At 37.8% G+C, this 14,384-nt stretch overlaps 1 protein-coding gene across 2 annotated transcripts in view; it reads right to left on the reverse strand.

Annotated features, from left to right (window-relative positions):
- Positions 1–14,384, reverse strand: part of DAPK1 (death associated protein kinase 1) — an 86,654-nt gene that overhangs the window by 42,432 nt on the left and 29,838 nt on the right. For both annotated transcript variants that reach the window (XM_072922093.1, XM_002194596.6), the window contains exon 3: positions 2,536–2,757. In XM_072922093.1, coding sequence (XP_072778194.1) covers positions 2,536–2,757 — 222 coding nt within the window. The remainder of the gene's footprint in view (positions 1–2,535; positions 2,758–14,384) is intronic.

A 14,384-nucleotide genomic window follows, 5' to 3' on the forward strand; every position in this document is an offset into this window, starting at 1 on the left:
TCAAGATCCAGAACTTCTCTGGGAAGCCTGTTCCAGTGCCTCACTACCCTCACAATCAAGAATTTCTTTGTAATATCAAATCTGAGTCTACCATATTTCAATCTGACGTCCTTCCCCTTTGTTCAGTCAGTTGCTCACCTCTGCAAACTGCCAATTATCATGGCAGAAAAATGTTTAGGAGGCTCTATGCAATATAGCAAACCTCTCGCTGTAGCAGAAAATAAAAATCAATACTGAACAGGCCGTAGACCCTGTTGCCCTGGGACTGTGCATGTTGACATATGGCAACAAAAGGGCAGCTGCTGCTACTCAATTATACAAAATTGTGTCTCTGTGTGCTATACTGCCTCATTATTGTAGTCAGAACAGAATGCAAGTGCCAGGAAATATACTATGTTCTAGTCAAAATGGAAAATTTTGATTCTGAAGATAGAGAAACAGGTTATTTAATCCGATTTCAGCTTTATTTCTGTTTGTATGAAATTGTTCTGTAAGAACAAAGACTGTCAAGATGGTAGGTCCCTAGGCAAAATGTGAATATCAGAACGTCAGAGAAAAAGGATTACATATTTAATATCTAAGCATGCAATTAAAATGACAATCCTGTCTATTCAATAGCTTTATGTAACATCACAGTGATTTTGAGAACTACCAAACTTAGTAGCAGTTACAATATTCAAGTTTACAAAGGGATTGCTAACATCATCTTTTCCTCTTTGACTGTCTAAATAAATAAATGCATTACCTTTGTCATATCCAAATACTTCAACTGAAAGATTCGCAAAGCAGTTTGGAAAAGTGAAAAAAAAAAATCTCCAATTGAAACTATATAGGGATTGCTCACCTTGCAAAACAATTACCCAAATTGCAATACAAATAATTTGCTGAGCTTCATGCCATCAAGCTTATGAAATGTGCAGATTGTCATTCTTCTGCTCAATGGACAGTTGTGGTTACACACTGACACACACACAGCAACCACACTGCCAAAAGAGATCCTAGTCCATGTGGGGGTGTGTGGAGTAGTCCCATTCCTCCTACCACTGCCACAATTACCAAGTCTCCCTCACAGCTTGCAAGTACAGACACTGGCCTGATTTCAGCTGGACAGATTCCAGAGCAGAAGGAGCTGCAGAAGCAGCAATATCCTGGCAGTAAGGTTGTAGAGCAAGAGAACATGAAAGTTAGGATCAAGTAGGGAGTGGAAGAAGCATCACACTAATTTTGCTGCTTATTCACATTACACTTCAAAGAACTCTGAACAAAACCCAGAAATAGCAAGAATACAAGGAACTGCTGCTTTATACAGGATGATAATTTAGTTTGGAAAAAATACACTTGTTTAAATTATCCACATTTGGCAAACTAATACAAGCATATACAACTGGAACTAAAATACCAAGCCACACTACAACTATTAAAATATCACATGTTGGACTAGAAGTGTAAAAATATGTTTGCATAAACATAAGAAAGTAGTATCATAGAACATAGAAAAAAAAGGGAACTCCAAAAGCTACTTCCTAGTTTTCTTTTTAAATCTATACTGTAAATCTACATGTTACTGAAAGCATGTAACACTGAAGTATCTTTATAAAGTGGAAATACCATTTATCAAAGGTAGCAAACAGGAAAACCTGCATAGAAAAACCACAGGAATAGCCAATACAAAGACAATACAAAATGCTGCCCAAGATTCTGGTACTGAGTCTTCTGCATGCATTAATTTCTTACTGTAGAGTATGGTTAACTGATCCTGAGCAGGTGTGGCAATAAAAAGTGCCAGGCATGCCATCTATGTAAAGATATGCACATTCCAGCAGCACCACTGAGAAATTGACAAACTCTTAACAGGTGACTAATGCTTAACTCTTACAATTGCAGTCTGTGAGGAACTGGAAGCCAGACTTTAAAAAATGCAGAAGTAGTTTCTGCTGACATATTTAGCTCAATCTATTAGCAATAATATTGGATGAAAAACTGGGACTAAACCCATATGAAACAGTGTGGAAGTTCAGTTTTCATTTCAGCAAGAGAGAACTGGGACAATTCTGTTCTTTTTTATGTGGGTTAGAAAATGACAAAAAGCATTCACTGAGGCCACTTTACACCAACACAAAACACAGTAAAATTTGCTAACCTAATCTCCACTTAGAATCTCTATTTTTCTGTGCTCTGATCTTCAAATCAGTATGTTTAGTTCCAGGATCTTCATTTGGATCCATAACATCAACAGTGATTAAAGTAAAAAAGCAGAAAAAAGAAATCCTATATATGCTGATTAAAAAAAAAAAAAAACAAAAAAAAACCAAAAAACTTTGTATTGCATTCAGAATGAAAAATATGTGTGGAAATCAGGAAACCATAACACTGACTAAAAAATGAAGATTTCTAAAGCTATTATCTATTTTCTTTTGGGGTGATGGGGTGATAAGGAACTTCCATTAAATCACTGCAATTCTCAAAGTGTCTGTTTTTAAAAACCGAAGAAACAAATATTCTCCTAGTGGTCTGTGGGTCTCTAGAGTTACTTACAGCTCCAGAATAAGAATGACATCTGTTTTGTTCTCATAGACATCATGAAGCGTAATCACATTGGGATGCCGAATCTCTTTCAGTATGCCAACTTCTCGTTCGATATCTTCCCGGCTCACTCCACGGCGGCTGGATTTCGTTCTCCTTTTCTTGATGAATTTTGCTGCAAACTGCTGACCAGTACTTTTCTCACGGCATTTTTTCACTACGGCGAACTGCCCACTAAAAAACAAAGAGATGATGAGGGTTCAGTTCAAGACAATTCAGAGCTAAGAGTAGCCTGTGGCGGGGGAAATAAGCTTTTAACTCTGCTTGACCTAAGTATGCAACTGCTTCTTATGCCATGTAGAACAACACCCGAATGAAACCTAGAAGAGGCAGGAAAAGTAATTTAAGATATAGCTTTTGCATCACACAAATGTACACATTTCAGTACATCAGGAAGTAAAAAGTAACACCTTATCAGTGAGGACCACGGTTTTTTTGACAAATATGTGACCTGGGGATTACTGGGCAAAAGTAATTGTTTCTGGATTCCTCCTCCCATGTGCTTGTTGAATATTTTTTCTTTGTTCTGCAGTTGGGACAACTCGTAGTTTCTTAGAATCTACATGATTTGTCAATATTCACTTTATTCTATATATATCCTATCCTCAAGTTTGTTTTTTAAAAAGTTTTAAAAACAAAATTTCGTTTCATGACACTGCTTTGGATTTTTAAATACAATAGTATCAAGAATTACTCATCTTGTTAAGTACAAGTTTGAAGAAGAGAAAAATACTGAGGCACTGAGAAACAAAACCTGTGTTTGTATTACAAACCAGAAGAAACTCCAGGAAGCTACTGACTCTAGCACACAATCATTGATGTACAAGTCTGCTGCTGCTAGATGTACACACTGATCTAGATCAGAAATCTCCAGTAGTCTAATGCTCATTCAAAGAAAGAACAGGATTTCTAGAACTGTTTTTCTTTTAAGTTTCTCTAATCTCTTGTTGAGGATTCTCAGGAAATCTGTTCCCGCTTTTTTTGCTATATGATGGGAATCATATAATTACAGAATGATACTAAAGAGAAGATTTTTTGAAGTTAGCCTGCTCTGTTAACTGAAGAAGATCTGTTCTCTAAAGCAGATTTAGAACAGCAATTAATCAGACTAGCCCTAATAGGCTTCTACTTGAACAGCCATACAGTGCTCAGACCTACACATTTCATGCCACCATCACTATGCTGATCCCATGTAGCACCCTGAGTGACTCTCTGTCTTGAACTGGGACATGAAGTTGGGCAAGACTAAATAACTCTTGGAAGGGCAGGGCAAAGACAGGATCTCTCATGTGAACTCTTAGAAAGACACTCTGGAGTAGCCACCACCATCTGGGAAATCTTTGAATGCAGCCAGGGGTAGTGACAGAAATAAACTTTGAGAGAAATCTTAAGACAACAATCTTAAGTTAAGGTTTAGATTTGTTTCAGTATAATGATCACCATTCAAGCGTCATTCTTCATTATTTAATGAAATCAGTTCATGAACATGTGAGAAGATGTTATATTGCATGAAAAATTACTTTGTCTTAAATTCCACCCATCCCCAATTCCACACAAAGTTTTCAAGGATCAGATTTCCATACAGGGACCACCACATTATTATTATAAATAATAATATTTTTATATTTATCTGCAATGGACAAAGCATGCTTCAGACCACATCATATCCTCTTCTCTATCACACACAGGCTGGAAGACCTGCTTCACTTGCCTGGACTTGGCCTGCTAGTATTATCTGAGATGCTCTTTGACATGTGAGACTTTCATATGTGACTGAAAGAGAAAGCACAGACCTCTGGAATACCTATGTCATCCTAAACTGACATCAGTGAGCTAGACAAGGCATCCTAAGGTCATCAGCTTTCTCTGCCTGGTTCAGTCCAATTTCACAAAAACTGAGTTTGATCTCCAAGGTCTGAGCAATTTTGCATTGCCAGAGTAGAGGTAGGTATTTGCACTGTTGAATTGAAAACACAGCCTTTCTGGCTCTTGCTTCCAGTGAGAAAAGCAAGTGATTGTCTCACACTCTCCCCCACAGCATGCACATCCCCACAGAGATACAAATCTTTATTTAAAAAGCAGTCAGTTTTAAAGAAAATTCACGGTTTCAGAGAAACAATAAAATGGAGTAGTAGACAGATGCAGACATCATCATAACTCCAAACAGCTACTTAAGCTCATAGATCACAAGGAAGTCAAAAGCTGCTGTTTTTCTTCTGACCACCTGGCTGGCTTTCAGGCTAGAAGTCTAAAATGTCTGATAGAGGAAGAAAAATATGTCTGCTTATGATTCACCCACAGGCTTGCATGCTGCATGGCTAACCACTTTCTTATCGATGCTCAGCCTGTAAGTTTAGCAAAAGCTACTGCTTCACTATGGAAAATCAACAAAACTAACAAAAGAAAGAAACAACCCTCCCCTCTCCCCACCCTCACCCCAATGCCCCCACAATCCCTACTCAATCCCTACAATGCAAATTAAACAAACGCAGAAACAACAACTCTCAAAATATAATATTAAAACCAAAATTTTATCTAAAATCTGCTCTGGAGTAAAAAAGGAAAAACATAAATCTGAACTACAAAGACATACAATATATTCTTATATCCAAGGAGACTTAATTATAAAAATTGGTGGGGATTAAGAGTTGTCTGTGTTTTACTGACATGGTGATTTTTACATAGCATTATGCATATTTGAATTACATCATTCCCCAAAGCCACTTCATGTTTCCAATGCCTTTAGGGCTAAGACTGTTTAATCTTATTTTGGCAATGGGTCAACTATGACGTTACAGCATGAGGCTGACATCCTGGAACAAAGGGGGCTACATAAGACAAGTAGAACTCCTCTCTCCTGAAATATGCCATTTATTTTTTCAGTCATTCACTATTTTCTCTGTCCACAACAACCTTTTGGAAGGATGCCCTATTCAATATAAAAGTATTATCAGAAGTCCAATACACTGCTTAAAACACATAATTTTAAAGATTGGTCTCATCCAATAGGAGGTGAACCTCCAAAACTCCTTGGCACTGCTCAAGACTGTAAGAAGGTTATCAACTGACAAGTACCTTGACTAAGTGCCAGTTATACACGAAGTAACCTTCTTATTGTTGCTGTTGTGGTATTTATTGAGCACACAACTGCACAATTAGCTGTTTGTTATTAAACGCTGTACACGCAGATCACACTTAAGCTGCAATCAAAGGGGCTGTTTCATGCCTGGGATCCCTAAGCCACACATTTTTACAACTCTCTTTAAACTCCTGTTTTAAAAGCAGAGGAGATGTGTAAATCATAAGGTATTTACTGGGCATGCCCTCGCAGAACTGCAGAGACAAGCTGATATAAATCAGCTTTGCAAACATAACACTCATAGAATATCCAATAAAATCTTCCCACAGATCCTACATTTTCAGATTCAGCATTCATTCATTCATACAGCAACTTCAAGGCCAGAAAAGTCCTTTAGTTTTTTAAATTTCCTTGGTTTTGTTGGTTTGATTCAAAGTTCATGATTGCCATTTAAAAAGAAAATTACACTAATCACCCTGCACCCTCTCACTGAAGTAAATGACAAATTCACACTTAATAAAGTATCTGACATCATTTTTTTCCACATAGCAGAATCGGGTTAAACAGCAAGACAGGATGACAGCTTGATGTAAGAACAAATACTTCTGCTAATAATAGTAATTTGTTTTCTGATCTTGTAATCCTTAACTCAACCAGCCCTTAATTACTACCCTAAACCTACTCTTGGTGGGACACTTGGCATAAATCCACATCCAGTTATTTTTCAGTCTCAATTCAGAATAAGTACTTACCCATTACCTGATCATGACACTTCTGCATCCTTTTTACATCGTGAGACACACTGCCCTTTACAATAAATATACATATAAGCAAGAGTTATGCAGATAGGGGATGGAAGCACCAATAAAGCCCCTATATGTCAACCTTTATTGCTTCTTGCTTAGTGATATCACAAAACAGCTACTCATCAGCATGACTTAAGGCAAGTTTTAAATACAAAGACATTTAGTTCAGAATCAAAGGGAAAACAAGAATATTTTTTTCCACAAGGAAAATGACAGTGATTAGGGGTGGCAGATACCCTGTATTCTTTCCCACTTGCAGCCATCTGCACCAGCTGTTCCCAGGTAGTATGTTCTCTGAAGAGTGAAACTCTTGCTCCACGAACCTGGTGAAAGAGTTCTAAGCTGGACACAGAGTTGGTCAAGTAACCCCTAGGGACAGATTTTCTAGTAACTATTGCCACAACAGGTCAAGAATGAGGCAATTTCCCATGCCCTCTTCTGAACATTGCATTTCAAAATTTAATGGGAACAGGAAATAGGAGTAAGGAAAAGGCATTAAGTTGCCATCAGAGTAATAAGATGTCTTGATATGTTTTTGACATGCAGGTATTTTTCTTCTATTTAAAATTTTGATATTCAGTACAACTCTGAAAACACAATGTACTGAGATTCAACTACTTTTACTATTTGTTTGACTACTGCCCTTTTTAAAATTAGACTAATCCAACTGAAAGAGATTAACATAATACTTTTAGATTAGCCTGTGAAAGAAACTGCAACTCAATCATGGGGCCTCTTGTTTCCACCAAGGGAACATCTATCAGCATACTGCACACACTTCCGTCTCTCCTCAGAGATCTGCTGCAGGAAAGGCCAGTGGAGCAGGGGATGTGCAGCCCCAGGAGCATCCTAGCACCAGTCAGCCCTGTCAGCAACCTCAGCTATCCATGACTGTCTGTCACCAAACGCATCTGACCTGCTTCTGCTAGTAAGGTCAGCTCTCGCAAAACTCGCCGGACACTGAGCAGTGTCCAATTCTTTCCCAGAGAAAAGGAACACTTGTCCACAAACTCGACCACTTGGCAACATGAAGGAACAGCATCTATATACATCTGATAGAAGAAGGAGCTGGAAGCACCTGAAGCCTATTAATCACCATAAACTCGTTTCAGGCTGCACATAAACAGTTGTTATAAGAATGGGCACGGTGGCCATAGCATAACAGAAGAAGTAATTTTGGGAGTCACATGAAAAAAAGCAGTACTAAAGAAAAGAAAAAAAGTGAAGTTAAACATGATACAGTATCTAAGCTAAAGAGGAAAAACTCCTCAAATTATATCTAAGTGGCTATGCAGAAGAATAAACCAGCTGGAAACTGATAGTGGACCATAGAGATCACTCTTAAAAGCTGGCTCTTTCAAGTACTACTAATATAAAAAAAGCAAACATAAGGGTTCAGTTAGATCTGACTGCGGAACAATAAAAATTTGAATGCTGCCAGTACACAGGCAAGAGAGAAACATGTGCTAGGCAATCGTGCAATACATTTTCAATAGGTGTAGAGTTAAAATGAAATTGCAATTTACACTCATCAATATAATGCATGCTAATATACTTTCCTTAGAAATATTTTGGAAAAGCAGCAAAGACGAAAAGAACAGCCAGGAAGGGGAAGCAAAGGGGAAAACTAGACAGATTTGTAAAAAACCCAAGTGTACTAACACCTGGCATTTCTGAGTTCTGATCACTCCCAACTTCCAAATTCCTTGTTATGCACAGATGAATTTATACACTTACCATATGTACACATTTTAAATTATTTTTCTTTATTTCTGACTTAGAATAAGTTTTGGTGTCTAATTACCAAGTTCCAAAAGAACCAAGATTCCATCATAGAGATGACTCAATGTATGTATGTGATGCTAAGTTTGATTATCCTTCACTGTGAATACATCAAATATTTAAAGTTATTTTACCAAAATATGAAAAGTATAAAAAAATAATTTTCTTTAAATGAAAAAAACCCCAGCTTTCAAAATGAACTCTGTTATTACTATATAATTTGTTTAGGCACCTTTTTTGTCTCTATACATCAACTGAAACTTCTGTTGTACTATCTATTCAAATACAGTTGTAACAGCATAACTGTAAAATTAAAAATTAATAGAAGCATTTTTAGAGTTTCTATAACATGACAACATGAAGCAGTCAGAATTTGAGGTTTCCAGCAGTGTAAGAAGCAAGTGGGCTAAGTCAAATTTTAAAATCTATTTATAAACTAAACTGCCTACCATAACTTTGTGTAATTGAATGGCAATCAGGTACCTCTTCCCAGCCCCTCCATGGTGGGATGGAGAGGAGAATCAGGAAAAAAATTAAAAACTTAGGTGTTAAAATGAGAACAGTTTAATAGCTGCAATGATATAAAAAATACTAATAAAACCAATGACAGTAACAATGGAGAGAAGAGAGTGAGAGAGGAATACGACCCACGAGAGAAAAGCAATGTACAATAAAATTGCTCAGCATATACCAATGTCCAAATCCATCCCCCAGCAATGACTGCCTCTCCTTATGATAAACTCCCCTTGGAGAACATATTGGGTATGATTTTCATGGTATGGTATTCAATGGCCCAAAATTCACCAGTTTGAGCAGCCTCTCCCAGCTTCTTGTGCACCTGCTGGCTGGCAGAGCACGGGAAGATGGAAAGTCCCTGCCTTAAGGTGGGCACTACCAAGGAACAACGGAAACCTCAGTGTGTTACCAACATTATTCTCATGCTAAATCCAAACCACAGCACTGCAGAAGCTACTAAGAAGAAAAATAACTCTATTACAGCTGAAATCAGAAAGAGAAGAAGGGAATTTGTCCAATCTATTAATTTCCCCAACATTTTAAATTTGTGCCTCATATTTTTGTGGTTTGGTTATTTTAAAAACAAATCATCATGCCTTTTAGCTATGTATTTGTATCCTGCAGAAATTGTCTTGTGCTGTCAACCTCAGCACATAATACTGATGAAATTGGAGGTTTTTGTTGCTTTGCTGATTTCTGTCTTTTCATTAGGTTACTAACAGGCTTCTCTAGATGTTTGCTAAGCTTACAGAAAAGTGATTTTCTTCACTGTTTTCTCAGACACTCAGAAGAGCCACTAGTCCTAAGGGATGACATAAAGCATGATAAAAAAAAAAAAAAGAAGACAGGTCTAAATAAGGTATCTCAGAAAAATCGTTTACTTTTTTTTATTATTATTTCTTAAATGCTTTGTATTATTCCAAATAGTGTACGAAAAATTTTAGAGGAATAGTTATATTGGAGATGCAGAGGAAGAGAAAACGTGATGAAAAGATAAGAGACTATTACTTTGTCTGTGTACAGATATACATGTGTATGCAGTACTGAGTGCTACAAAGTAGTTTAATTCCTTATTGTGAGGGTGGTTTATCACAGAATTAAACTGCTTTCTCTGCCACACATTGAAAAAGGCAAGTGTCTGCCATTGCCAAGGCCCCCTATGGAGCCCGTTTATCCATTTATGGATTTGGTCAAGATCACATCTCACTGAACACAGCTCTTGGTACAGTAATTAGCTAAGCATGAGCAGATTAATCAGATGGCTCTGGCTGGCCCAGGGAGAAGGGGATGAAGAAAGACTACTACATACTGTGCCTCGATGTCAAAAGTAAGACCAAGCATGCCTGTACAACTTTCTATGTCCCTTCCCCAGCAGCCTCACCTGAAGGATCAGCATCTGCTTGGGATTTTCTGATTCCACTGAGAGAGCCATGATAAAGTTTTTCCAAAATACTTAATGTCAAACAAGTTAAACTGTTGGAGCATGAATATATGCATACACCTGTGCATACATTTCCTGAGCTGAAGAGCACTTATCAACTAGTACAGGCCATCAGGCAGAGATGAGCATCCTGTATCAGTAATTTGGCAGTAAACATCAGCTGCAGATGACTGAAGAATTCTTTGCATTTACAAATAAGAAGTGTAGAAATAATGCAATCTCGCTATTAGGCTGAAATTTGTAATAATATATATAAAGCATAAGTTTCAGCCATTCTCTATGTAAATATAAATATGCACAGTATCTCTATATACATTTATATGAATGGGTGATATTTGGGGATTATATTTTGTTTCCTGTTTATTTTATACACACTATATTGTGAAGCAAATAGGTATTTTATACACTCTATCATAAGACGTAACTGAGTTTCTGTCCTTGAAAAGGGTTTTAATTAGATATATAGCACCTTGAAAAAGAAATTTAAAGTCAAAATGCCTGCAATATTTTCATCCTGCTGCTATAGTTTGTCTGAAAGCTAAAGCATAGCCCTTGCCAAGTATGGCTGCTATGCTACCAGAGCAGAATGCAGTCCTCTCTTTTATCCAAGAAGAGTGCCTTCACAATTTTTTCCTTTTAAAAATGTCTTCATTTCAATTCACAGCTCAAAACTGAGCAGGATTTCAGTGAAATCCTGTGTTCTGACTGGGTTATACCAATTCTACCCATGGAGATACATGTAGATCTCCTCAGTGTGATTCCCAAGTGTTGTCAGGTGACCTTGAAGGGGGCAGAAAAATGGAAGGAATTATGAAGAGTAGAGTCAGAGATGCTTTATTATGAGATTCAATGTGAAAACAGCTATGAAAACACTTGAACAAAAAGTGATGTCAGTTCCATTTGTGTTCAGAAGAAAGGGTTAAAACGGGAAGAATGGCAAGGAAGATAGATTCACTCAAGCTAGGAATGCTAAGGTCTAGAAAGTAAACTGTGTGGGAAACAATATATTATATCTACTGCTGTTTATCCCCTATCTGTTTGGAGAAGAGGAATTTCTGTATAGAGATAACATAAGTGCTTACAGAGACTTGTAGGCTCTATCCCAGACATGCTTCAGCTCCCAGTTGGGAGAGAGATCAAAGCAGAGACCATAAAAAGCAGAGGGAGATCACAGCATGGTGCTAAACTCTGCTCAGGCCCTGGATAAACGGGCACAGCAGCAGCCCCGCTGCCCGCTCGGATTGGGCTGAGCCTGATGGTGCCCGTGCCCTCACTCGTGTCTCTGCTGCCCAGCCTTGTTTCAGGATCCTCCAGTTAGTGAGGTAATTGAGGATATTTATTCTTTGCATTTCAGCTGTGGTGTTTTTTTTTTTTTTGTTTTGTTTTGTTTTTGTTTTTTTTGTCGTTGCTCTCAGTCACATTCATGCATTAATTAACAGTTCAAAACAGAAGTTATTTGTAAGGAAAGTTCCTGACATAGTCCAACCCCTTGATATTTAATTAGATGTGGCTGAACTGTGGTTTGCTACACCTCTTTAAAGGAATGTTTAGCTGAGTCATGATGCATCACACATTAATAGAAACATAGAATAGCTTGAGTTGGAAGGGACTTTACACAGCAAGTTCCAACTCCCCTGCAATAGTCAGGGACACCTCCCACTAAACCAGATTGCTCAAAGCTCCATCCAACTTGGCATTGAACACTTTTAGGGATGGGGCATCCACAACTCTGGGTAACCAGTTCCTCCAGTGCCTCACCACCCTCACAGTAAGGAATTTCTTTCTAATATCTACTCTAACAATTCCCTCTTTCAGTTTAAAGCCATTCCTCTTGTTTTATCACTACATGCCCTTGTGAAAAATCCCTCTCCATCCTCCCACTAAGCCCCCTTCAGGTATTGAAAGGCTGCTGTAAGGTCCCTGCAGAATCTTCTCTTTTCCAGTCTGAACAGCCCCAACTCTCTCAGTCTGTCAGTAGATAGTCTGGCATTACAGCATAGGAACAAGAAAATGGAGTTCAATCACAATATAAGAAAGACATTCAGCTATTAGAGATCATCCAAAGGAAGGCCATGAGGATGGAGAAGGGCCTTGAGGGGGAGCTGAATGATGAGCAGCTGGGGTCACTTGATCTGTTCATCCTGGAGGAGACTGAGGACAGAGCTCACTGCAGTTACAACTTCCTCAAGAGGGGAAAGTGAAGGGACAGACACTGATCTCCTCTCTGTGGTGCCCAGTGACAGCATCTTCAGGCCTGAAGGCATGCCTGGGGAGGTTGCATATCAGGAGGGTTCTTGGGCACTGGAACAGGCTCCCCAGGGCCATAGTCACAGCAGCAGCCTGACAGAGTTCCAGAAGCATTTGGACAAAACACTTTTGGTGTTTCTTGCAGGTGCCCTATACAGGGCCAGGAGAGGGACACAAAGACAGGTCATTTCCAACTCAGCATGTTCATGAATCTATGAACATTATTAATGTTCAAGACCCTTTCAATTGCCAAAGTAAAGACAAAGATATTAAATTACAACAAAGCATTAAAACAGAAACATGTATCACAAATTTAATAAAAACAAATCATAAGAACATCACCTCTGAAGAATTTATTTGCATTGAACTCAAATTTTTCTCTATTTAAAGATATCATTGCTCAAAAGAATGAGAAAGAAAAATACAGGAGCTACAGCAAAGAATAGAAAGCTCTGTTTTCCAATATGTACAGTATTTAAAAAAATATTTATTATATGAACTGCTATACAAAGCATGTAATTGTGAGACAGACAAGGCTTATGAAGCCATTTCATAATTGTTCAAAAATATTAGACAATGAAGTTTACCTAGGATTTTGAATAAGCGTTAATATCTATCCATAAACTCAAATTGGCAGGTAATGACTCAATAATGTACTAGAAATTTCACTAAGTCCTTCGGAAACCACCTGCTCAGAAGAAAATACTGTGCAAGAAACATGCATCTTTAAGCCTCTGACCAGTCCTTAAGATTAACCTTTGATGCTGCCTAAATTTTGTATATCAATATGCCTCATTAGTTAGTCTTAAATTCAGGTTAACATTTAAATTTAATTTTAATATTTTTTAGTGGCAAGAAGAACTTCCAATGACTCAATTTCCCTCAATTTAGATAATTGTAAAATTAATATGATTTCTGTTTTCCGAAGCTGTCTTCAAATTTCTTACGGCATTCAAAATAATGTTTATAATTTTCTTTTTCATAATCAGTGAAAGAGGGATGTGTAAAACTCATGTGCAAAGTAAATGAAAAAAACCCACACATGAAATCATTACCTTATGATCAAGACATGACAGAACTTCTTACAAAATGCTATCTAAAAGTGTAAAATTTAATGCCAGTGAATATATGACAAGATTTAAGAAATCACACAGGATTCTTCAAACTACTTATTTCAGGAAATTTCTCTTTTCAACACTGATACAATAGAATCATTCTGGGAAGCACCTGAAGATTCACAGAAATAGCTCCCATCTGTTAATCGTAACGCTGCGTCTGCTTTCAAATGAAGACCTTTGAATAAAGTGTTTTGTTACTTTTAACACACAGCTGCAACTGTTCCATGAGTTTATTCCACCTCGTGATTAGAAATAATGGTAGGGGCAACAAACCTGACAAGTCCAAGATTTAGAAGAGTTTGGAGCACAGCACCTCCTAGTAGTCACTCTCCTGCCCTTGGTCACAAGGCACTGTCCTTGTTCTCTCTCGCCACTGTGGCAACGGATGCAGCACCCTGCAATGTGCTTAAATTTTTCTGCTCTATGGTTGGTAGTCTTTTGTGGTCAAAATTCTGCAATACTAATGAAACACCACTTGCTTGCCTTTCACTTCTTATTAAAACTAACTTTTGAACAAGCTGTATGGTTTCATAGGCTGTTTATCTCTGGTGTTTACCAGCTTCAGTCCTCTTCATCCTGTTCACTGTGCTCTTTTAATACAAGGTTTCCTTCTAATGATTTTCACCACTGTCAGTCCCCTGTATTTACTCATTCAGCTCATTCCTCATTCAGCTGTCTAAATTCTAGAATTTTAAGACTTCCACCTTCATCTGCATCTTCAGCACTTGGAGGTCCACCTTCTCTAGTACCTCAATAAATCTTGTTCTTCAAGCCATTGTTGTCCAAAACTAGGGAAAATTACGAATTTTCCC

The sequence above is a fragment of the Taeniopygia guttata genome, chromosome Z, assembly GCF_048771995.1.
Source record: "Taeniopygia guttata chromosome Z, bTaeGut7.mat, whole genome shotgun sequence".
NCBI classification, from domain to species: Eukaryota; Metazoa; Chordata; class Aves; order Passeriformes; family Estrildidae; genus Taeniopygia; species Taeniopygia guttata.